The sequence below is a fragment of the Polypterus senegalus genome, chromosome 17, assembly GCF_016835505.1.
Source record: "Polypterus senegalus isolate Bchr_013 chromosome 17, ASM1683550v1, whole genome shotgun sequence".
In the NCBI taxonomy this organism is placed as follows: Eukaryota; Metazoa; Chordata; class Cladistia; order Polypteriformes; family Polypteridae; genus Polypterus; species Polypterus senegalus.
The window spans coordinates 82345016-82370733 of NC_053170.1; the positions used below are offsets into that span (position 1 = coordinate 82345016).

At 39.7% G+C, this 25718-nt stretch overlaps 1 protein-coding gene across 1 annotated transcript; it reads left to right on the top strand.

The window, feature by feature from the left end:
* The first annotated feature begins 1555 nt into the window (after positions 1-1555).
* Positions 1556-25199, top strand: LOC120517210 (inositol 1,4,5-trisphosphate receptor-interacting protein-like). The gene is made up of 2 exons (XM_039739377.1): positions 1556-1667; positions 23720-25199. Exons 1-2 carry the CDS (start codon positions 1556-1558, stop codon positions 25159-25161), a joined length of 1554 nt encoding a protein of 517 aa, XP_039595311.1. The 3' UTR covers positions 25162-25199.
* The last annotated feature ends 519 nt before the right edge of the window (positions 25200-25718 follow it).

The window sequence follows — 25718 nt, forward strand, 5'->3', positions numbered from 1 at the left end:
TAATCAGTTTTAACCCAAAAAAAGATGCAGACTGAAGAAAAGAAGCAGGCCGCTAAGGTGGAGAAAAGAAGAGCTGCTCAGGAAACAGGAAGCGCATCAACCTCGGAGCAAACGAATGCTAAACGTACAGAGAAAGAGTAGGAAAACTAGGAAGTGTTAGTCAAGTGTATTCAGTGCATGTTATCGTGCTGTGCACCGTTACTGGTTACTAAATAAAGAATGAGTACACATAAAGACACAGATTTGTTAAATCACACAGAAAAAAATGTAATAATGCATTAATATAAATGGGAGCCAACAAAATCTGTCCATCTAAACCATGGCCAGTTGAGAATGAAGGTGAGAAGAATGATAGCTCTTGTTAGCAGCATCTCTGGAGAAAATAAACCTCAGGAGGGTCCATGTTCAGTTATAACAGACACAGTCACAGTCCTGGAGCCCACCTCCTCCTGGACATTCTTTCTGATGATTAATCTTTCTATCTGATGATTTCAAGGCTCCCATTATCTGGGATGCGCATGCCTGTGGCTAAACTGAAGGAAAGGATTGTTGCTATGACTAATATTAGAAAACTAATTTCTGATGCACAATTTGATGACGCAATGAATAACCTCGAATGATTGGCTTGGGTATAATTCAAAGAAATAATTTAGACAACAATAATGATCCAGATAATAAAGAAATTGGGGAAATATTCACATTTCAGCTCAACAATGGCCCAAAGCATATAGCCAAGACAACACTGGAGTGGTTTCTGGACAAGTCTCTAACTGTCATTAATGGCCCTGGCAAAGCTCAGACTTAAACCCTAAAGAACATCTTTGGAGAGACTTGAAGATAGCCATTTACAGATTCTTCCCATTTCCCATCCAATCTAACAGAGCTTGAGAGGATCTGACAGGAACAATGGGCTAAACTGCCCTAATCCAGGTGTGCAAAGAAGACTTGAAGCTGTAATTACTGTTAAACTGGCTTCTACAAAGTTCTGAATTAAGTGTCTGAATACCTGAAGGACAGATTTCAGTTTTTAATTTGTAAAAAAATTGTCACCCTTTCTGAAAACATTTTTTCACTTTTTTATTATGGGTCATTGAGTGTAGATTCATGGGCAAAAATGCAAATGTATCCATTTAAAATTAAATCTACAACACAATAAAGTTGGTTTTGTTGTTTTTGTCTTTGGGATTGACTTGGTTCTAGAACAACAAACAGAACGGTAGAAACTCGTATTTGTCGCATTTTAGAGTACATGGAGCTAACCTTTGGCCATTTAACTAAAAAAGCACTTGTAGAATACCTATTTCTTGTTCAAATTCAAAACTTTTTGATCAGCGCCAAGTATATTCTCCCATTGATTTCCTGATCCTCTTGCTCCAGTGCAGGGTTATTAGCAGCTGGAGGGTATGGTAGAGAGGCACGGAGAGACAAACATGTAGAAGAATCTGGTCGACCAATGGGAGCTGTCGGATAAAAGCAGTTAGACCACTTTAGTTTAAGTTCGACTTTCGTTTCCTCGTTGGTCATCAGTGGGCGTTTACCTCAACGCGCTGACGAGATGACCCCGCCCATTTTTATATACACTTCTGGGATGAGCATCGCTGTCATCGCGTCTACAGGTGAAATTACAGACTCCGCAAACACCGGACATTTCCAAGGGAATCTCACAGGTAAGTCGTAGATGGCGTGTGTGCAGACATGTGCACCTTCCACTTTGGCTCAGCCTGACCTGTCAAGCCGAATTGCGGTGCTCTTATTTACAAATCCACGTTCAGTATGACTTTTCTTACCTAAAATTTCAAGAAGTATACTAGTCTAATGTTTTTAATATAACGTATGAGAAAAGATCAGTCAAAACATCGTCATTTTTAGAATATTCTTTACTTGTCTAATGAGATTAAACAGATCTAGAAAAAAATGTATTGAGTCTTAATAACATTTCGTTTAAGACTGATCACACTAAGGTTCAGTTGGTCAAAACTGTCATCTTCATTTCATTTCTCTTTTCTGCCACATTCATTTGATCAGTTGGTTTTAAAGTTATCAAATAATTTGTTTTCAGTTCTTTAGTTTAAATTTCATTTTTGGCTCCTCTATTTTTTTAACTGTCAAATATGTGTGCGTTGAAGTTGTGTTAAACTTTTTCAAAATTTGATGCTTGTGTGCAGGGAAACATCATTCAAGTATTTTGTTTTGTTTTTATAGAAATATTTCTGCTCTTAGATCATCAAACAGCCTTTTTAAAAATGTGACCTCACAAAAACAAGCAACAACCCACGTATAATAATAAAGTCTTTGGTAACAAAACTGAAGAAAAAGATCATAGTAATGTTGATAGCTTCAGTTTAATTAACGCGCACAGTTCGATGCACGGTCATGAACACAACAGAGCATTCATCAAACAACAGAGACAGCAGAAGGTCGCCTTTCCAGCCCCCGTGAACTCAGATCGGTGCGGTGAGAGATGCACAATCAGTGAGGTGTCAAAATCAGACAATTCGTTGATCGCCGATCACTTTTCCAGCGTACTGCTGATGCAAGACATTTTGAATGATGGCACACGAACTGATACGAGTTTTCCACAGTTTAGGAGACACTGCGCTAAGCGTCGTGGGGTCCCACTGGGTCCTGCCGTCCCCTGTGATGCCAAAGTTACTGCCAAACAGGTTTCGTAATAATTACATAGCGCCGTAAAAAGCACGTTATGATTTGATTACTGCTCTGGAGGCCCCAGTGGATGGTGGTCTTTTGGGAACTGATGCTTAATGGATGTTGAGGCGCTCTGTTTAGACAGTCTGTGTGTGAGAAGGCGTGTTTTGAAGGAATAAAAGAACACTTCAGTTTATCGTTACCGGTCTCCTATTCCATTGATCAGAATTCCCGCAGATCAGAGCGCCTGCTGCAATATCGGAGTAGATAAGTAGTTTTGTCCATTAGAACAATTGTACGTTTTGGATGCAAAAATTGAGAACGGAATATAATCTATTATTTATGTATTTTTTTAAAAAGATCTGTCAACAGTCAAATCTCTCTGTAATTGTGCAAATCTTTCTCGGTCCCCAGAGGGACATGCGGAGAACATGCAAACTCCAAGCAGGCAGGACTTGAAACATCAACCGTGGTGTACAGTGAGGCAGCAGAGCTACTGCTGCACCACCATGTCGCTCTAGTAGTTGGTGTAAATGCGGTTAACATAATCTAATTTATCTGTTCATTTATTTGTTCTGAATATATCTGTCTACAGCAGGAGTGTCAAAAACTACCACCCGCAGGCCAACTGTGGCCCGCGATCTATTTTTAATTGACCCACAGCAAATTCTAAAAATATAATAAAATATGGCCCACACCCGAAACTTGTTTTTAAGTGTATTGTACTTCTTAGGTTTGATCAAGGCAGCCTCTTCACAAACAAGCGCAACCAAAGAACAATTTTGCTACACGTGACCAAAAATGGCAGCACCAAAGAAACGCACAATAGCAAGTGAGTGCAGAAAATTTCAGACACGGTGGGAAAATTAATATTTCTTCTTAGAAGTCAAGGACAAGTGTCACTATTTGATTTTCAATGAAACTATTACAGTGATGAAAGATTATATATATTGTGTGTAGACACTACGAAACCAAACACCCGACCTACACGTCCTACTCTGGTGCCGAGGAAGAACAGAAAGTTAAGCAAATGGCAGCTAGTCTGCAAGCTCAACAACGGGATTTTCTTCTTTGCTAACAAAGCAAAAGAAAATGCCACATTAGCCAGTTACGAGGTAGCACAACTCACTGCCCGTCACAGGGAAAATGCAGGAATTCAACAAAGTTAGCTTGTCCAGAAACGCGGCGAATTCAAGATTTGTCTGCTAACTTAAAACAGCAAGGGTCAGATAAAGCTTGTGCTTTTGATTGTTGCTCGATTGCATGTGATGAGAGCACTTTGTAATACAATAAATGACAACCCATTAATGGAGAGCTGTGATGCTGTTTGTTCTTTAAGCATATTCAATTATAAAGCATAATTTACCTTTATTCCCATGATTGTTTTTGCTAGCTTAATACACAGGAGGTGAGGCAATATACCTAACCTCTAGTAGGTGGCCCAGCCCTTTGTATATTTCTCTGTATGTGGCCCCTAGTGAAAAAAAGTTTGAACTTCCTTGGTCTACAGGAAATAATCACCCTGTGATAGTGCTGATGTTTTTGATCATCCGTCTACCCCCAAAGGAATTCTACACACTCACTTCCACACCAAAACTCTTAAAAATTAAAGGTACAAGAGTTGCTCTTCAGACCATAGTCACAGGGGAACCATTTTTGATGCCCAAACCATCCACAGGAAGGTTCCAGAAAGAGCCTTTAGATCCATAACAGGGTCTGTAAATAATAATGAGTAGATGGATGATAATGAGAGAAGAGGCTCTGTTCAACTTTCCTTGATCTCTTAGTATCCTGCCCTCTAAGACATTGAAGATTCCTGTTTTGCCCACCCATTTGAGACCTTTCCCAAGGCCCAAAGAACCAATTTCATACACAAAGATTGTCTCCCAGAATGAAATGGTTCTTTTTTAAGTGATGGCTCTGTACGGAACCACACAACCCAGTAAAGTGTCAGTAAAAATTAGGAGTAAATATATTAAATGAAACAAAACAACAAAAATAATGCAAATTCCCAACTAAAAAAATAATATATACAGTATATGTATATCCATCCGCCAAAGCAGGAACGTGAAAACACCATATATACAATAACAAACCCTCCCTTGCCCCTGCAATTTATAACAAACACAAAACACAAATAACAGTAATGAATGAATACTGAAATGACAATGAACGTGAACCTGAGGCCGGGTAAATAACTCTCCTGAATTCGGATGACTGATCAAGAAAAAAATGGATGTGTTTGAATCTCCTGAATAACAATGGAACACTCTCATAATGCTTCCTCGGCGTATGGTGGATGATAATGTCCAACCCTGGAGTTTCTGGCGATGATTGAGCTGTTGTGAATCCGGCAGAATGAGAAACAAACTGGGTACAAGGCACAATGTGAAAAAATAGCAGGAAATGATGATCTGTTGTCGTTAAATGCAAATCTCTATCTCTCTCCTTCCTCCTCCTTTTCTTCTTTCCCTCCTGATCATTTAAATAGTAATGAGCCGGATGTAACTAAATGTGAACAGGTGCTTTCCATGCCTGGGCTGCGGTCTCTCTCCCTCTTCCATCCCCTCTACACTTACGGGGACAACATTCACTGATGTACACATAATGAATAGTAAACGGAATGATGGAAACAACATGCACTCAGCACATACATCGAATACACTTTTACTATGTAGCGCCGCTACAAACTTACACTCTTACTGTAACACTTCAATAAAAACAATAATTGGAATACAAACCGGATTCAAAAAAAGTTGGGACACTATACAAATCGTGAATAAAAACTGAATGTAATGATGTGGAGGTGCCAACTTCTAATATTTTATTCAGAATAGAACATAAATCACGGAACAAAAGTTTAAACTGAGAAAATGTATCATTTTAAAGGAAAAATATGTTGATTCAGAATTTCATGGTGTCAATAAATCCCAAAAAAGTTGGGACAAGGCCATTTTCACCACTGTGTGGCATCTCCCCTTCTTCTTACAACACTCAACAGACGTCTGGGGACCGAGGAGACCAGTTTCTCAAGTTTAGAAATAGGAATGCTCTCCCATTCTTGACTAATACAGGCCTCTAACTGTTCAATCGTCTTGGGCCTTCTTTGTCGCACCTTCCTCTTTATGATGCGCCAAATGTTCTCTATAGGTCAAAGATCTGGACTACAGACTGGCCATTTCAGTACCCGGATCCTTCTCCTACGCAGCCATGATGTTGTGATTGATGCAGAATGTGGTCTGGCATTATCTTGTTGAAAAATAGAGGGTCTTCCCTGAAAGAGATGACGTCTGGATGGGAGCATATGTTGTTCTAGAACCTGAATATATTTTTCTGCATTGATGGTGCCTTTCCAGACATGCAAGCTGCCCATGCCTCACACACTCATGCAACCCCATACCATCAGAGATGCAGGCTTCTGAACTGAGCGTTGATAACAACTTGGGTTGTCCTTGTCATCTTTGGTCCGGATGACATGGTGTCCCAGATTTCCAAAAAGAACTTTGAATCGTGACTCGTCTGACCACAGAACAGTCTTCCATTTTGCCACACTCCATTTTAAATGATCCCTGGCCCAGTGACAACACCTGAGCTTGTGGATCTTGCTTAGAAATGGCTTCTTCTTTGCACTGTAGAGTTTCAGTTGGCAACGGCGGATGGCACGGTGGATTGTGTTCACTGACAATGGTTTCTGGAAGTATTCCTGAGCCCATTCTGTGATTTCCTTTACAGTAGCATTCCTGTTTGTGGTGCATTGTCGTTTATGGGCCCGGAGATCACGGGCATCCAGTATGGTTTTACGGCCTTGACCCTTACGCACAGAGATTGTTCCAGATTCTCTGAATCTTCGGATGATGTTATGCACAGTTGATGATGATAGATGCAAAGTCTTTGCAATTTTTCGCTGGGTAACACCTTTCTGATATTGCTCCACTATCTTTCTGCAACATTGTGGGAATTGGTGATCCTCTACCCATCTTGGCTTCTGAGAGACACTGCCACTCTGAGAAGCTCTTTTTTATACCCAATCATGTTGCCAATTGACCTAATTAGTGTTAATTGGTCTTCCAGCTCTTCGTTATGCTCAAATTTACTTTTTCCAGCCTCTTATTGCTACTTGTCCCAACTTTTTTGGGATTTGTTGACACTGTGAAATTTTGAATCAACATATTTTTCCTTTAAAATGATACATTTACGTTTGATCTGTCATCTATGTTCTATTACAAATAGAATATTGACATTTACCATCTCCACATCATTGCATTCAGTTTTTATTCACAATTTGTTTAGTGTCCCAACTTTTTGGAATCCGGTTTGTACATTTTTGTCAATGTCATTACTCCTATTGTATAAGGAAGTCGGGATTGGCAGAGAAGTATGTAAGAGTTGTACAGGATAAGTACGAGGGAAGTGTGACAGTGGTGAGGTCTGCGGTGGAGTGGCGGATGCATTCAACGTGGAGGTGGGATAACATCAGGGATCAGCTCTGAGACCTTTTTATTTGCAATGGTAATGGACAGGTTGACAGACGAGATTAGACAGGAGTCCCGTGGACTACGATGTTTGCTGATGACATTGTGATCTGTAGTGATAGTAGCGAGCAGGTTGAGGAGACCCTGGAGTGGTGTAGATATGCTCTAGAGAGGAGAGGAATGAAGGTCAGTAGGAACAAGACAGAATACATGTGTGTAAATGAGAGGGAGGTCAATGGAATGGTGAGGATGCAGGGAATAGAGCTGGTGAAGGTGGATGAGTTTAAATACTTGGGATCAACAGTGCGAATGAGAGGGATTGTGGAAGAGAAGTGAAAAGAGAGTGCAGGCAGAGTGGAATGGGTGGAGAAGAGTGTCAGGAGTAATTTGTGACAAGGCAGTATCAGCAAGAGTGAAAGGGAAGGTCTACAGGATGGTAGTGAAACCAGTTATGTTATATGGGTTTGAGATGGCACTGACCAGAAAGCAGGAGACAGAGCTGTAGGTTGCAGATTTAAAGATGCTAAGATTTGAACTAAGTGTGATGAGGATGGATAGGATTAGAAATGTGGACATTAGAGGTCAGCTCAAGTTGGATGGTTGGGAGACAAAGTCAGAGCGAGATTGCGTTGGTTTGGACATGTGCAGAGGAGAGATGCTGGGTATATTGGGAGAAGTGTGCTAAGGATAGAGCTGCCAGAGAAGAGGAAAAGAGGAAGGCCTAAGAGAAGGTTTATGGATGTGGTGACAGAGGACATGTAGGTGATGGGTGTAACAGAACAAGATACAGAGGATAGAAAGATATGGAAGAAGATGATCGCTGTGGCAACCCTAACGGAGCAGCCAGAAGAAGAAGATTGTACTGAATTTTGATTCTGTGTTTGGAGTTACATCATGACAACATAATGTATAACTGCCGAGAGTGAATATCGTTTCTTTCTCTCTAATAAATAAACTGCCTTTTTGAATGTTTGTCCCTGTGATATAATTGTCATAGCAGAAGCTATTCTCACGGGAAACTGTAAACGTTTTAATACAAATGGCATATCAAGATCTCCTTTGGTGTCTAATGTTATCTCACGGAAGATATACTACATTACCTTCCTTGTCGCCTATTAAAATTTTACATGTCAGAATTGTTCGACCGATTTTGAATACAACTAATCTTGTCCTATTGCATAGCCCATCACTCAGACATAAATTCCGCAATAACATTATGATACATCCTTTTTCAACATTAATTCTTCGGTGAAATCCTGCACAGTGTTAGCGGTTGTATATATTCTACGGATATTGTAAGTTGATGTTTTCATCTTCGCATCATCACCATCAACTGTTTCAGCATAGTCTATTGATGAGCATTTAACCAGTCTGCTGTGTAACCGATCAACAGATTTTGTGTTAATTCATTTGACTTCATCATTTCTCAGTGCTAGGATTGCCCGTGTACTCATTTCTTCTGTTGATAACCCTTTGGGATGAAATACTTCAATGAGATTTGGGCATAATAAGTCTTCTTTTATTGGGAAGTTAAAGTGAGAAAAACGTAAAATGTATAAGAGCTGAGAGAGGAGTAACTGTGTCTGACAAAAGCATTCACACGAATGAGAAGTGAGAGGACCGTAGTTGTGGGCTGTCCGTAAATAGTAGAGAGAAGTTGGGACTTGAAAAATCTCTTGCCAATAGTCTCATCTCAAGATTTTCTTTTTATAATAGAAAGTACTTTTTTTGTAAAACAAAGTTTTATTTACACATTACAAAATACACAATGATTTCATAACACCATACAACAAAACAGTCATGTTAAGTGACATTTTCCCATTTTCATCTCTTAATTGAAGACTATTCTCCATCCAAAATAGTGGACAAAAATATATTTTAGATTTGTTTTATATAAGCATATACTATTTCAGAGGTGGGTAGCTTGAGTTACATTTACTTGAGTAACTTTTCAAAAAAATTGTACTTCTAAGAGTAGTTTTACTGTACCATACTTTTTACTTTTACTTGAGTACATTTGTGAAGAAGAAACGCTTCTCTTACTTAGCTACATTGGGCAACACTTGACTCATTACTTTTTCCATTTACATTAGATATATTTTTGCCAGAGAGAAGCCGCCAGTGGATCTAATGCGTGACTGTTTCACCAATCAGGCGTAGCAACAATAATTACATGGCTCCGTTTCACCAATCAGATGTAGCAACAATAATCACATGGCTCCATTTTACAAATCGGATGTAGCCATGCAGTCACATACCACACATAAACTGTGGCAGCATAACGACACAAACTCCTCACAGACAGCAGACAGGGAAAGAAAGAATACAAGTGGAACTTGGTTTGTGAACATAATTAGTTCTGGAAGCGTGTTTCCAGTCCAGCACTCATATATCAAAACAAATTTCCTCATAGAAATAATGGAAACTGAGATGATTCGTTCCACAACCCAAAACTATTCATATTAACATGATTAATCTATACTAATAAAGGCAAAGCCCTCACTCACTCATCACTAATTCTCCAACTTCCCGTGTGGGTGGAAGGCTGAAATTTGGCAGGTTGATTCCTTACAGCTTCCTTACAAAAGTTGGACAGGTTTTATATCGAAATTCTACGCGTAATGGTCATAACTGGAAGCAGTTTTCTCCATTTACTGTAATGGAGATGAGCTTCAACGCCGTGGGCGGAGTTTCGTGTGACATCATCACGCCTCCCCGTAATCACGCAGTACATAGAAAACCAGGAAGACCTCAAAAAGCGCTCAAGAAAACATGCATTATATAATTGAGAAGGCAGCGAAACAATAAGAAGCGAGTTCTGCTACTTGAAACAAAGCACGATGTAAACCTACACTTTAAATTAAGTTCATAGACAGGCTGCGCTGGCGTTTGTAATTTAGTGCCTGCCCATATAAGGCCATCCGTCAGCGGCAATCCAATAGCAAACTGCCACGGGTAAATATTCACGGGTGAAGGACTGTGCTTATGGAGAGGAAGATGAGATGGTCAGGGTGGTGTTTGACACAAACTCAGCGAAACTGCCAGAGAAAGTTTTAAGTGCCAGGACTAAGGTAACATTAAATAAAGCTATGGACATAGCGAGATGGCACCAGCACAGCTGGGAACCTTCGATGCAAGTACACCGAGTGGCTCACGTGAACTGATGCAGTGCACAGATAAAAGCAACAGTTCCAAAGAGCTGAACAAAACCGAATTACACAATTGAAAAGGCAGCAAAAATATGAAGCGTCTGATAAGCATATTCATAAATGCAGCTACTGTGGAAACAAAGCACACGGTGGAAAAAGTCAATGTCCGCTAAAGGAAGACAGCGTAAAAAAAAAACCCGTGCATGCAGTTTGTCACATCACAGATAAAAGGAAGGCGAGCTGTTTATTGATGCAGTAAGGAACTAATCGATGAATGAAACCTCTTATCTTTACAGCGATTGACAAACACGGAATGTAACTTGAACACATCGTACAAATACGAGCCTGATTGAAAGAAATAATGATAATCAAATCCTTGATGACAGCAACATTCAATAACACTCACAAAACAATTACTGTATATTGACAATCATGTTACGTTATTTTTAAAATGTTCCCTTTTCTTTTCATAACTTCTACTTCTCCACTGCGATACGGGTATATATATATAAATGTATATCTATAGCCCGATCTACAATACATACTTTAGCATAGACAAGCGGTGGCGCAATTGTAGAGTCTTAAGCCTCTAACGCCGACATTCGAGGTTCGATTCCCGAGAGGGGATGTACTGACTACGCGCGCTATCCGATTCATTTTACCTTCCCATCTCCTTGGTTTGGGACGTATGAAAAAATATTAGGTTAACGCAGAATCATGTTACGTTATTTTAAAAATTTTCCCTTTCTTAGCACAAGCACAGTTGAGAAGCTTCGATGCATGTACTCCATAACGCGTTAAAAAATAACGCATTTAATCACACTTTCAATTCCAAGCAAACGGGAACTTTTGTCAATGCATGATTTCCTGGTACATCCATTACACTGATGCACACATCACAGCTACAAAAATGTTAGAGTCGGAATAAAGCGCGTTCCTACGACTGATCATTTCGACTACCCGAGCGAAGCCTTGATAAAAGCATGGTTTTGTGCACACTGAAAAGCAAGCAAAATTAGATGCATTACAGAAAGCGGACTTTGTGGCTCTTACTGGGGATCATTGGACTTCCGTGACCGTTAGTAATTCTAAATACATCTAATTACAAAATGTTCAATGATCACACTGTTTTAGCCTAATGTACAAAATAATTTTGGCTAATGTTACTCAGAGTTTAAAGAGTAAGCTGGTCAAATTACCTTTTATGTTTCTGACTTATTTTTTAAGAAGAAAAACTGCACTTTATGGTGAAATTTTGGTTATTATTATTTAAAGACAATACTATTCTGAAAATGTACTTAAAGTACTTAAACTACCACTTTATTTTTAAGTCTGCCCAATTTTAACCAGGGATGATATTTTTGTTTCTGTTTTGAATTCAAATGCAGTTTAAAGCTTTTTTCAGAAATTAAAACAGCTTCAGTTTACAATATTCATGTCCATGTCTATTATTTGATTCTGTCGCCCACTAAAACCGTTTTAAATAAAAAAAAACATTTGCGATTTGGGGCAAATTTACGTGTGCGATTACATACGATTAATCAAGATTAATTCTTACACAGCCTCTAATTAATTGGATTAATTTTTTAATCGAGTCCCACCTAATATATATATGTAGATATATATATGTAGATTTATATATATATGTGTATATACAGTATATATGTAGATATGTATATGTTGTATATACAGTATGTATATATGTGTGTGTGTATATGTATGTATATATATATATGTATATATATATATATATATATATATATATATATATATATATATATATGCCAGCAACACTCATGACAATTACAAAACAATTACATTGTCAATCATGTTACGTTATTATTAAAATGTTTCCTTTTCTTTTCATAACTTCTTTACACACTACTTCTCCGCTCGGCCTTGGTATTCTCTAGTATATATATATGAATGACCTCCAAAGCGCTGAGACTTTTGATATATCGTGAGCGTGTCTGCAAAAACTGGGGTATCCTGCCCAGCAAAAGTCGAGCAGCAGTGGCGCTCATAGCTGTGCCAGCCTTTGAGGCGCTGACTGCGCTTCTGCCTTAAGTCAAAGTGAGCACTTTTGATTTTTCATCCTCCCCTGCGCTATAGCCCAGACAAGTGCAAACACAGGACCCCTTTTCTACACGCGCAAACTAATATTAAGGCGATTCGCACTTTCTTTTGCATGTATACGATTATGAGGTCCTTAGCTCGGATTATGAAGACACGCACACGAGTGGAGGACTGACAGTGCCATCACAGCCCGATTAATGGCGGGGCGTCTCACCAGTCTACACAAGACCCACAGCGACTGTCCCCAAAAGGCGATCATAGCGTCAGCGAACACATCTCTCTATACTATATAAAAGAAAACGGCAACCTTCCTTTCTTTACACCTTTTTCCTTTTATCCCAAACCAAAGCCTTTCTCTCTTAACACTGCAGAGGACAAAAACTAATTTTCTTTAATTGCTGGTAATGCGGTAAGGCACATTACCAGAGGCAGAAATTGAACATTCACATAGAAAATGTCATTTCTATACCACAGCCGATATGTGTAGCGCCTTTCAAAAGGGATCTACTACGAGAGATGATCCATATACATTTTAGCTGCTGTTAGTTCTACTTACCTGTTGTGTTACACAGTCTTTAAAATGTAGTTTACCATAACCACTCAGTAGTGCTCAATGTACCTGTACTTTTTAAAAGCGTGTTTTACTGTTTAATAACTTGTAGACTATATTTTATTATTTTTCCCTTGCACTCAGTGACCAAAGCTATACACACACATACATATATATATATACACCTGTGTGTATGTTTGTATGTATGTGTATATATATATATACTGTATATATATATATATATATAGGCACACACCAATCTGCATTATATATATATATATATATATATATATATATATACACACACACACATATATATCATTTGTGTGTGTGTATGTATGTATGTGTGTGTATATATGATGTAGATAGTTATGTATATATATATGTGTATATGTAGATATGTATATAGATATGTATATATGTATATTGATATGAAGATATGTATGTATATATATATGTATCTATGTATGTGTATATATCCTCTTTAATAAAACCCTTGTGTGCGTCCAAGTGTCTGTGTGTGTCTTCTGGTGAAGTGCGTATGCGCGTGACCACACGGCACGTGTTCAGTCTCTTCCTGTGCATTCCCTGTGCAGTTAGAAAGACAGACACACACACAGGCACGCAGAAGTCACACTGCACACACACACACACACACACACACACACAGAATCACACACACACACACAGCGCGAATCACACACACACAGGCACGCACAAATCACACACACACACACAGGCCCGCGCGCGTCACACACACATACACACAAGACAGACAGACAGACAGACAGACACAGACACACACACACACACACACGCAGGCCCAAGAGAGAGACACACACACAGGCGCACACATGCATTGTTGCAATGTTACTTTTCTTGGTTGTTTATTAAGTTACAGATTTTTCAAATGTTCATTTTTTCCCTGTGCTTAAAACTCATTAAAAAGAGTTTTTAGCGAGCAGGTCGTAAGGCTATAGCGCAAACTCATGCAGTGTTAGTTTTCTCTGTTGTTCAAGGTTTTCTTAGTGTTATTCAATGTTTTTACATTTAGTTTACTATTACGCTGTGCATTCAATGGTATATTTAACTATATTTGTGCTTAAAAACTTAAAAAAATATATATATTTACATACAGTTCATACAGTCTGGAACGGATTAATTGTATTTACATACAATCCTATGAGGGAAATTACTTTGGTTCCACTGTATTACTGTCAGTCAAAATTACAGGCATTTTACGAAAATACAAACCAGTATTACTGAGAGAGAAAATTAAAGGCACACAATACAGTGACGCATATTACAGCCACATACAAGGTCCCTTGCCATTTAATATTGACTGTTCCTACTAATGTTTATGCACTACTGTTCTAGCGCCCGTTATTTTAAAGGGCTTAATGTCTAGTATATTATATACATATATACACATACATACATACTATATATATATATATATATATATATATATATATATATATATATATATATATATATTATACTATATATATGTAGACTCAAACCGATTATGACAGCAGCAATCCAAGCTGTGAGAAAACACTAAAAAGGAGGCATGTCAGACGTCGTGGTACATTTTCTGATGCAGCTAGACGAAAATAACTTTGTGACGCTGCCACCAAATACACAAAACAATTACTTTGACAATCATGTTACATTATTTTTAAAATGTTTCCTTTTGTTTCTTTTTCCTTCTTTAACACACTACTTATCCGCTGCCAAGCGTGGGTATTTTGCTATATATATATAGATAGATAGATAGATACAGTATATATATAGATAGATATGAGAACACTCATATCAATGACAAAACAATTACATTAACAATCATGTTACATTTTTAAAATTTTTCCTTTTCTTTTTCATACCTTCTTTAACACACTACTTCTCCGCTGCGAAGCGCGGGTATTCTGCTAGTACAAAATATAAAGTAAAAATACATAAAACAAATTAACCTGCATTTTACCTTTGAAAAGAATCATGGCTGGTGTGAGCGAGTTTCTAAACTCTTGTGGGATTTCACCCAACGGGACGACACACGGGGACGGTGGGACCCCACAACGTTTTTAGTAGAGTGGCAGATCCCGCTACGATAAATAACTGTGCTGTTCCTGTTTCAAGCTGAATAAAGACGGTGTCGCTAAAGTATTGAGACTCAACTTCGTGTTTTGGGGTTCAAGACGGGGACTCACACGTCACAGCACACACATGTGGTCACAATGCTGTAGTAAACAGTATACGCTCCTACGGATGTCGACTGTATGAGTGAGGTGCACCAACTGACGATTGCCCACAATCCCGCAGCAAGGGAGAGAGAAGAGCCATCAGCTCAGTTGTGATCACGTGACGCCTGGCAGACAAAGCGTACCGGGGCCGGCTCTATGCTGGTGCAAGAGGGGGCAATGCCCCCTTAAACAAACGTCCTGCCCCCTTGAATCAAACTTTTAGAGGTTGAGAAAGAAAATAGATTACCCACAAACTGAATATGGACAAGTTTTACTACAGTAGCTGAAAAATCCACTGGAAAAGGCACAAATGAGATGATAGGTTTCACCTCTTGTTCGCTCTTTCCCTTTGTGCTTTGTTTGTGCGCAGCTCACACAGTACTCCGTAGCGATCCCCACTAACCCTCCCCCTAGCTAAACATCCAATCCCTGTTAGTATGCAAATGACCCGGTGACAGGTTTCTCAGTAGGCGGGGCAGAGTGAAATGAGCTCGTCAGTCAACTGCAGGAGGCTTTGAGGAAGCAGCAAATCTCTGTCGTCAAAATCATAGCAACTCGTGAAATAATTAACAACAACTAAAAAATACATCTATATTTGTACAGTCAATGGGGGACTAGTCCAGTGTTTCTTTCTCGATCCCACAAGCACCACTGTGAGCCTGTCTGCTGCACAGAGCCGACTGGAGGACTTGTGTCTGTCTGTCAGACCCTGACAGAAAGCCCCACCCCAGCTTTCAACTCTGCACTCAGTTTTCTCGTTTCATATACTGATGTAATCACAGCGATTTTAGTAAAGCTTAATTACTTTCCTCCCCAGCTTCCAGCAGCTCACAAAGGGAAAGTTAATGCTGTGAAATGCATCCTTTTCCCCAAGCTTTTAAAAAGTGTGACGCTGCTCCTGGCTGTACCAATAGCAGTAGCAATGATGCTGCTACTGGTACATCAGAGACAGCAGCTAGCATGTCTACTCCTGTGGCATCAACAGACACTGCTTCTCCTGTACCTCTGCCAACAATTGCTGCCCCAAAGCAACCCGCTCAGCTACCCAGTGACTTAAATGGCAATACACCATCCCAGCCAATACTGGGTAGTTACCCCAAACGTGTATTTGGTGGTACAACATTAAGATCATTCAATCCTGCCTGGTACCGCACACGACCATGGCTGGAGTACTCTGTTGTGTGGGATGCATGCTTCTGTTTCCCCTGTCGGAAATATGGCAGCACTGTTAATGAGAGGGATGTAGTTTTTACCTTAACTGGTTTTAACAACTGGAAAGCAGCACTTGATCGAGGCAAGGGGCTACAGAGGCATGTGTCCAGTGCATGCTTCAACAATCTGGACTGAGCATAAAAGCAGAGAGGCCACAGGGGGGACAGTGGATTCAATGTTGGTTGGTAAAACACAACTTGAAAAAAAAACATTACTATGTCAAGAGTATTGGTAGTGCTATAAGGTTTCTATGTGTAAATGAGTTGGGGGTCCGTGGGACTGCAGAAACCTTGAGACATGATGCAGAGGGTAATGATGATGACATTGCTTCAGGTATTTTTCTAAAACTGATGGAGTATACCTTTGAGAAGGATGAGAAGCTAGCAAGCATTGCTAAGGGTATCCCAAAAAAATGCAAAATACACATCTAAGGATATCCAAAATGAAATTATCCAAACACTGGCTGACATGGTGCTTGGAGAGGTCAGGAAAAATATGAAAGTGCTGATTCTGCAGGGTTTTGCCTCAAAAGTGATGGGACCAGGGATAGGTGCAATGTGGAAAATGTGTCTGTGATAATACGGTTTGTCAGAAATTCCATGCCAGAGGAGCATCTTATTGGGTTGCTTGACTTGCAACAACTTGATGCAGAGTACATCACCTCTGAGATCCTGTTACAGCTTTCTGATGCTGGCTACAGTGCTGACAGTATACTTAGCCAGTGTTATGATGGGGTTAGAGGTGGTGTACAAGCTCTGCTCCAAAAGAGGCTTGACAGATATGTCCCATACATCCACTGCTACAACCACCAACTGCACTTAGTGGTTGTGCATGCCATGCAGAGTGAGCCGTGTGCAAAAGATTTTTTAGCCTATCTAGTTCACTCTACAACTTTTTTCACCACCACTATGTGCTCAATAAACATGATGCACCTTGTCTAAAAAGGCTGCTTGAGATCAGATGGACAAGCCACTATGAGGTGAGGTGACAAGGTGCACTGTGGACAATCAAGAACAAATCCTTAGTATCCTATCTGAGATGACAGAGGATGATGATGCTGCAGTTGACCTGTGCACGAGGCATCAGGCCTGCTATGCCAAATTAAGAGGCATCACTTCTTTGAGATTGGAAAGTTCCCAGTGCGGGTGCTTGGTGTCTTGAAACCAGCAAATGCTATTCTACAGTCTCAGTCAGTTGATCTGTGCAGTGCTTCTGAGGTTGTTAGTGCAGCACTGGACTCTTTAAAAAACATCCATGAGGATGACTGTTGGGGAGTGTCATCTCCTGCTGAGGATGAGTCACATCCAACAAAGAGAAGGAGAACAATGAGCAAACACCTGGGTCAAAGTGTTGTGCTCTCAACTTTGGGCCATACAGACTCTGGTGACCCTACCATTTCCCCCCATCAGTCTCTGAAAAGATCCCTGCTCAACATCCTTGACAGGGCCATTTCAGAAATGGAAACTAGATTTTCACACAAGAATATTGACCTGATGAGAGCCATATCTAGTCTTGCACCCAAATCTAGTGCATTTCTAGATCCCATCCTGTTGCACCCTCTGGCTGTGATGGCTGGCACTGTAGCAGATGTTGTAAGTCTGAAAAATGAAGTTCTTGTGGCAAAACAGATGCTGCTCAAAAAATGTTCAAAGGAAACAGACCTGTCCACTGTGTGTAAACTCCTGCAGGAGTACAAGGAAGCCTTTCCTGAGTTGCATAAATTGTATGTAACAGCCCTGGTAATTGGTGTGTCTTCAGCATCGTGTGAGAGTTCCTTCTCCACTTTGTCACGGGTCCTAACCCCCTATCGTCACACCATGTTACATAAAAGAAAGAGGAATTTGGTGATCTTGGCCCATGAGAAGTCCATAACAAATAACTTGGATATGATGAATTTGTAAGAGTGTTTGCAAAGGGAAACAGGAGACTGTTGTTGTAGAGTGGATTGAGGAGAAAGGAGAGTGGAGCTGTTTAGTTACAAACAGAGAGTTCAGTTGCTTACAAAACAAACAAGCTTAAAACAAGACAAAAAAAAGAAGAAAAAAGTTCAAATGTTCTGTTCTAAATCTGTTGTGTTCTACAAATTAGTTTGAGAATTGTAGGAAAAGACATGGTGAATTGTTTTTTTTTTTAAATTACTATGCCAACCCTTTTTAGTTTTGTAAATATTGGCTATATTGAGAGGTCTTATTTTATTCTTACTTTATTTTGCAAATTTATTTGAGAATTAGGCCATACAATAAAGATAAATTGTATGTTGTTGGTTGTAAAGATCTGTATAGATATTTTATTTTATTCTTTATTTTATTTTATTTTGTATTCTATTTTTCAGTTTTATTTTTCAAGACTTGGTGAATTGATTTTTTTTTAATAACTTGGCCTACCCTTTTAGTTTTGTTAATATTGGCAATAGTGAGAAGTGTTATTGTTGGGTTCGAATATATTTGATATAGGCCATCCAATTAAGGTAAATGTCATGTTTTTAGTTGTTATAATCTGATGAGGAATATTTTATTTTTTGTTGTTTTATTTTTATGTTTTCCTCCTGAGGGATTACCACAGGGGGTTTGCGTGCCTCAGTGACCCTAAGAGCTACACCAGCAGAAGCTTAGCCTTCAGGTGGGACACCCAAGTTGGACAGGTCTTAGGGTAGAGGCCTGATGAGGTGCAATCCAATGACATGACAAAAACAGTAATCCAGAGCACCCCACCCCTTTCCAGCCTCCATTGCCACCAAGTGCCCCCTTCACATTTCTGTCTGCCCCCTTAAATATGCCTGTCTATAACCGGCCCAGAAGCATACACGGACTACTCATATTGCAAGACCTCACTTGTTTATTAAATTAAAATTTGTTAAAAAATTTAGCTTGTCTTGCAAAACACACGTAAACCAAGTTACTCGCAATCCAAGGTTCCACTTGTACATGAAAAATGAGAGCCAACTCCTGCTGAAGCTTAACCATCACTTCACTGAGTGAAGAACGAGCACGTTTTAACCAAACATGCACAGACACAGACAGTCAAGGTAAAGTGAGACTTCTTGTACGTGCACACGTTGCCTTGTTCTAATGTTATTTTCTATCAGCTGTGCTATTTAGAGGGCAAGTGAATACGCAGTATTATACTGTCAGTGTACAGGATATCTCGTCACTGTAAGTAGTTTGCACTGTTCAGACATAAATGTTGCCTACTGTAGGTATTGGCTTTGTTGTGAAAAACTGAAATTTGGAACTTTGTGTTATTTGTGCATCTTTATTTTGTAAAGATGTTATTTATTTTGACTCATTTTTTATTTTATTATTTGGAAATAGCAGAATTTGCACATTATTTTATATTTTTGTCTGTCTTATTACAACATTTCTAAAAAATAAATCATTTCTTATGATCAGTATTTGAGTAATCTTTTAACCAAATACTTTTTTACTCTTATTTGAGTAATTTTTTGGATGACTACTTTTTACTTCTACTTGAGTAATATTATTTTGAAGTAACGCCACTCTTACTTGGGTACAGTTTTTGGCTACTCTACCCACCTCTGGCTATTTCATTTTAAACGTTCAATGACGTCTATTGGCGATTGTACTACATGTTTGCCAATTTATCGAAAACAACTCACCATAAATAGCCTCAAAAAAACTTCAGCACTCGAGGAAGAAGTTTGCTAACTCTGTTTAAGTTTTTTACTCCAATGTACGTAGGTATGCAGTTCACCAGGAACAACACGGAAAATATTGACAGTATGCAAATTTACAAATCAGTGCCGAAAAAAGTTGAAAAGCTTATTCCAAATTGCATCCTTCTCTACATGGTACCCACACACACATTTCTTTTTTAACTTGCGTGCACATTAATTAAATGTAATATTGAAGAAACAGCTCCATAAAGCCAATACATATGATCATTTTGAGTTAAATTGATGCAAGGTAGCTGATTAAAGCAACAGAACATATCTTCTTGGCCACCATGTAACACTGAAATAGAGCAAACTGGACACTGGGATCGACAAACGGAAACATTTCTTTAAACAGCTTGGTGCAGTAAAATGGTAGGTAGAATACAATTTCCTTTCTGATGGCATTATCTTGTTTTTGATGTTAAGGTTATATTTTTATATATATTTTTATGGGTTAACAGTGTTAAAAATATTGCATGTCTCTGTATATGTTATTTCAGTGCTTTGTTGTTACTGAAACAGAGCTTTACCACTTTACAGTTCTTCACCTTTGCTATTTAAAAGTTTAATACTCTAAAATTTAACGGCTTTTTTTTGATATTGTGGGAATGTAAGGTGCCACCGTGCTCTTCGTTATGACAAAGTTTCCAAAAATCCACTCATAAATGGGTCTGACTTTTCTTTCTTTTCAGAAACCTGCTTCTCTTTTCATATCTTTGAAGTAGACAGAGGTTTGGGAACTCTCTGCTAATGGCTAATATTCTTTATTAGTTTATCCCACTAGAATAACACAAGTCATTTCCATCCATCCATCCATTATCCAACCCGCTATATCCTAACTACAGGGTCACGGGGGTCTGCTGGAGCCAATCCCAGCCAACACAGGGCGCAAGGCAGGAAACAAACCCCAGGCAGAGCGCCAGCCCACCGCAGGGCACACACACACACACACACCAAGCACACACTAGGGACAATTTAGGATCGCCAATGCACCTAACCTGCATGTCTTTGGACTGTGGGAGGAAACCAGAGCACCACAAGTCATTTCATGCTTTAAATCTTAAGAGAATGTTAAGACGAAAAATCTAATAACGTAACTAATTATGTCAGCATGGTGTTGAAGTGGTAAACTGCTGCCTTGCAGAAAGGCGACTGGTGGTCAAGTCCCTGGTGCTCGCTTTGTGTAGTTTCCATGTTCTCCAGGTGCTCTTTGTGTCTGTGTAGATTTCTTCCAACAATCCAAAGACATGTTGGTTATTGGTGGACAAGTGATGTTAAATGTTTCCATGTGTGTGTTTGTTCAAGCTGGCGCCCCATCCTGAGATTGTTCCTGCCCGGTGCTTGTTGGGATAGGCTCCAGCTTCCCAGTAACCCTGCTCTGGATAAGCATGTTTAGAAAATGGATGGCAGCCAATTACTTCTTTAAAAACCTCATCAAAAAGAATGTTTTGACATGAAAGGAAACTATTTGATTCTGTCATAAATTATTTAAATAAGTAGTGACATTTGCTTCATTTCAAATTCTTCTGAGAATTGCCAGTACCAGTTTATCAAGTTCTTTACAATAATGAATGGTATGATGTTGTCTTTCTCATTTAAATGAGCCATTGTACCATATTCTTTGGCTTGCCAGTGCTGACTCCCTAATAATGTGTAAACAGGAGAATCCGCGGCTTGAAAGAGCAGCACCAACTTATGTACAGTACAGCACTTTTCTAGATAGAATCAGGCTCAACCCCAAAATGAAGCATGCTAAATCCAGTATTGGGATTGCAGTCAGAGCTTGATCTGTGGAGGAAGGGTGATGTCCCACCATAACAAAGACCATGGGAAAAACTAATCAGTTAAAGAAAATCTCCTATTCAGTACAGGACAGACGTGCAGAAGTTTGTTTTTTTTTCCATTGAGCCTGCCCAGAAGGAAGAGCAAGTGTTACCCTTTAGTTGGTGCCATAAGACATATATTCTGTCTAATGTGCACAGGAAGATGACCAAAGTAGACAATCCCTCCCATTAAACTTTAAGTTCTGACCCTAGTATCGTCCGTCCATTTTATTAATCTGCTTATCAGGGTCACAGGGCAGCTGGAGCTTACCCCATCAATCATTGGGTGCAAAGCATGAACAAGCCCTGAATGGGGTGCCAGTCAATCAAAGGGTAAACACACACACACACACACTAGAACCCATGTAACAATGGCAATCCACCTAACCTGCTGTTTTGAAACAGACTCACAGACATGGTGAGGCCTCCAAAGCAGGCCAGGACCATCACTAACCAGAAGAGAGAGAGAGAGAGGTTAGGAGCACACACTGATACAGCGCATTGCCGCACCCACCACAAACCAGCTCAGGACCCCAGATTAGGACCCGAGTACAGCCTTGCAATGAGTGACACTTCAGCACCACACTAGTTCAGATGGAGTGGAACAGTGTGAGGTTTTTTTATGGTGCCTGGAGTGCCAGTTCTGCCACCAACCCCCAAGTGTTTCCCTGCAGGTTGGAGGGCCTACATGCAGGGATGGATGCAGATTAGCATCATACCCAGGAAGGAGCAATTGCAGGTTAAGGGCCTTGCTCAAGGGCCCAAAACAGCAGAGTCCCTTTTGGCATTTACAGGATTCGAACCAGCAACCTTCTGATTGCTAGTGCAAATCCTTAGCATCTGAGCCACTACTCCACCCAGAAGAGGTTCACCTTAAATCAACTGGGTCACAATTACTACCTGATGACTTTCGCCAAAGCAGGAACAAAGAAAGATCTATGTTTAAAATAGGATTTATGCCAGGCAAAGGAAAATCTATCAAGATGGTGTGGTCAATTGTGTCCAAAGCAGCACTTACCTCTAGTAACATCAAATAGGCACAGTCCCTAGCATCAACTACCAGCAAAAGATCATTGGTTACTCCCAACAGGGAAGATTCAGTGCTGTGAAGTGCTCTGAAACACAATTTAAATTTTTCAAAGAGCTGATGTTCATGTAGCACTGTCTCTCCAAAGCATGCTATTAATTATATCATAGTCTTTGCATTTTCTGAGTTTGTAGGCCCGAACAAAAACAAGTGTAGACTTTCATTGTATGTTGTTGTCACTTTACATGTCCAGTTCATACATTTTTCGCCACTACAACAACCACAATTTATTTCTTGTATAGCCCAAAATCATACAAGGAGTGCTGCAATGGGCTTTAACAGCCCCTGTTTTTGACAGCCCCCAACCCTCAAGCCCCGACTCACTAGGAAGACAAGAAATCTTCTAAAAACAACCTTTTTGGAAAAAAATGGAAGAAATCTTTGGAAGTGTAATTCGGAGAAAGACACCCTTTCCAGGTAGGTTGGGTGTGCAAAGGGTGTCAAAATGGGGTAAATACAATACTCAGAACAGAACACAGGTAATCCTCTTCACAGATCTAGATGGCCAATCTATCATTTCCACCTCAGGAATACAATACAATGATACAATAGTAATAGTACAAGTACAAAGCTAAATGCTAGACTAGATTATATGAGAATTCAAATTTGTTCAGAGTCCTGGAGACTTCATCTAACAAGCTGCCCCCCTTATAGTTTTCGCCCTAATAACCCACAACTGTTGGAATTTTGGTTAAATTGGGCTTGGCAAGTAGAAAAGCAGTCTAAGCCAATGTCTGGAGTCAAGGATGTTTATGGAATCTTTATCTTTTTTGTTCCTTTATCTGCAGCTGTATCTCACACACCACTAAGCGGAATGATGTCCACTGCGGAAATGCTAGAGGAACTCTACCAGAGCAAAGTGGACTTCAATGCCACAGAGTTCATCTCTTACAAATCAAAAGCAGAATATGTGGTCACCATTCTCCTGGAAGAGGTCCAGAAACATGTAAAACCAAGAGACCCCAAGATACAACTGAAGCCCATTGGCACTGGCAGTGCTTTTGAAGGTGTGAAGGTAAAACCAGACTTGGAGTTTGACTTCATGGTTCCAATTGAGATAACATGGGACCAGATAATCTTCTCAGATAAGGATCCAAATATTCCAGTTTGCTTTGGAGTCATTCAGATTGAAATACCAATGTCAACAGTAATCATGTTTCAGTCTACTTCCATATGGGCTAAAGATTTAAATTTCAAAGAGAAGTTCTGTGTTCCGTTTCAAAGGTATGGCCATGTATTGTCTGCGGAGAAGATCCAGCGGTGGTTCCAGTCCATGTGTGCTCATACTCTGCCTGAGCTTGCATTGCGCTTCCCTGGAATCAACTTCAGATTTCGGACAAGCGGCCCTGCAAGGACTCTCGTTTTTGACTGGCTTGGGAAGGAGGTGAATATCGATATTGTGCCCGCTGTTCCATACCAGGGTGTTTTCCTTGTGGCAAAGATGACCTCACACTTTGGGGAAGCTGCATGGAGGCTTTCCTTCTCTACTAGCGAAAAGGCTTTCTTTAACAGCCTGCCAGCCAACTCCTGTTACTTCAAGTGCCTGAAGATACTAAAATACCTGAGAGAGAATGATAAGAGAATGTGCTCGACCTCCCAGTTGTCCTCCAGTTGTCCTTCTTTTTACCTCAAAACAGCATTTTTCCATCAGGTGTTGCAAACTACAGAATATGTCTGGCAGAACCACAACCTGGAAGGTCGAGTGAAAGGTCTCCTCCAATACCTGGCAGAATGTATGAGGCAACGGCACCTCCCACACATTTTTGTGGGGAATAAAGTTCTGGAAGGCAAATGTGAATCATGGCTGTGGGATGTTCCTCGCAAGTTCTTCCGTTTTAGTGAGACAAACCTTTTGAAAGATGCCAACAAAGAAACCTTGGATCAGATCAGGTGGAGGTTGATTTACATTCATGATCACTTTGAAGAGGTCCTTCAACAGTCACACACATATTCCACACAATTTTCTCCCAGGATTTTACCACCAGAAGCCTCAACTGAGATCAGAGCCCCAACAGGCCAGGTCAGGGTAGAAAGAAGATCATATGGTACAGCTTATGGTGCGCATCACAGCCCACCAACATTTCCAGGATACAATTATACAAGTCAGGGCAGCTTTCAGGAATGTTGTCAAGTGCTCTGTGTGGTTGTGGTTTTGGTCTTCTTGTTCTTCTTCTTTCTCATTATCCTTTTTTCTCAATTTCAACACAAGAGAGGAGAGAAATTTGGATAAAATTGAGAAGTGGAGCTGTGAAAAAGAAAAAATGAAAAGAAAACAGAAATACCTGTATGCATGTATGTATACAGGTATTTCTGTTTTCTTTTCATTTTTGGAAATTGGAATATCAAATGAGTATTGAGGCACCAGTGCTAACCACTGATGCCTCAATACTCATTTGATATTCCAATTTCCACCTACAATCCATAATGTGTGTAATGTATTCAAGCAACTGACATCTGTAAATTATCCCAACAATCTAGTAAATTGATGAAAAAAGTAAAAATGTTAATTTGATAGTTGTACCTAGAATATGTATGCATTGCTAATTATTACATAAAGATAATAAAAACTGTTATAAAGAAAAGTTTGATTTGCTATGACAGTTATAGGACGGCCTGCTGGTATGTTGATTAGTGCTGATGCCTTGCATATCCAGATTCAAATCCTGGCCTGGCCTGTGTGGAGTTTGCCTGCTCCCCCTGTGTTTGTGTGTGTTTTAGTTTTCCTCCCACATACCAAATTCATTTTTTTATGTTAATTCGTGTTTCTAAATTGTGCGTGTGGGTCTT

What these genes read in the sequence shown, in the direction of transcription:
- LOC120517210 (XM_039739377.1), top strand. Translation starts at nt 1,556, where the DNA reads ATGACCCCGCCCATTTTTATATACACTTCTGGGATGAGCATCGCTGTC. An exon ending in TTTCCAAGGGAATCTCACAG is followed by an intron (nt 1,668 to 23,719) that starts GTAAGTCGTAGA and finishes CTTTATCTGCAG; the next exon opens with CTGTATCTCACACACCACTA.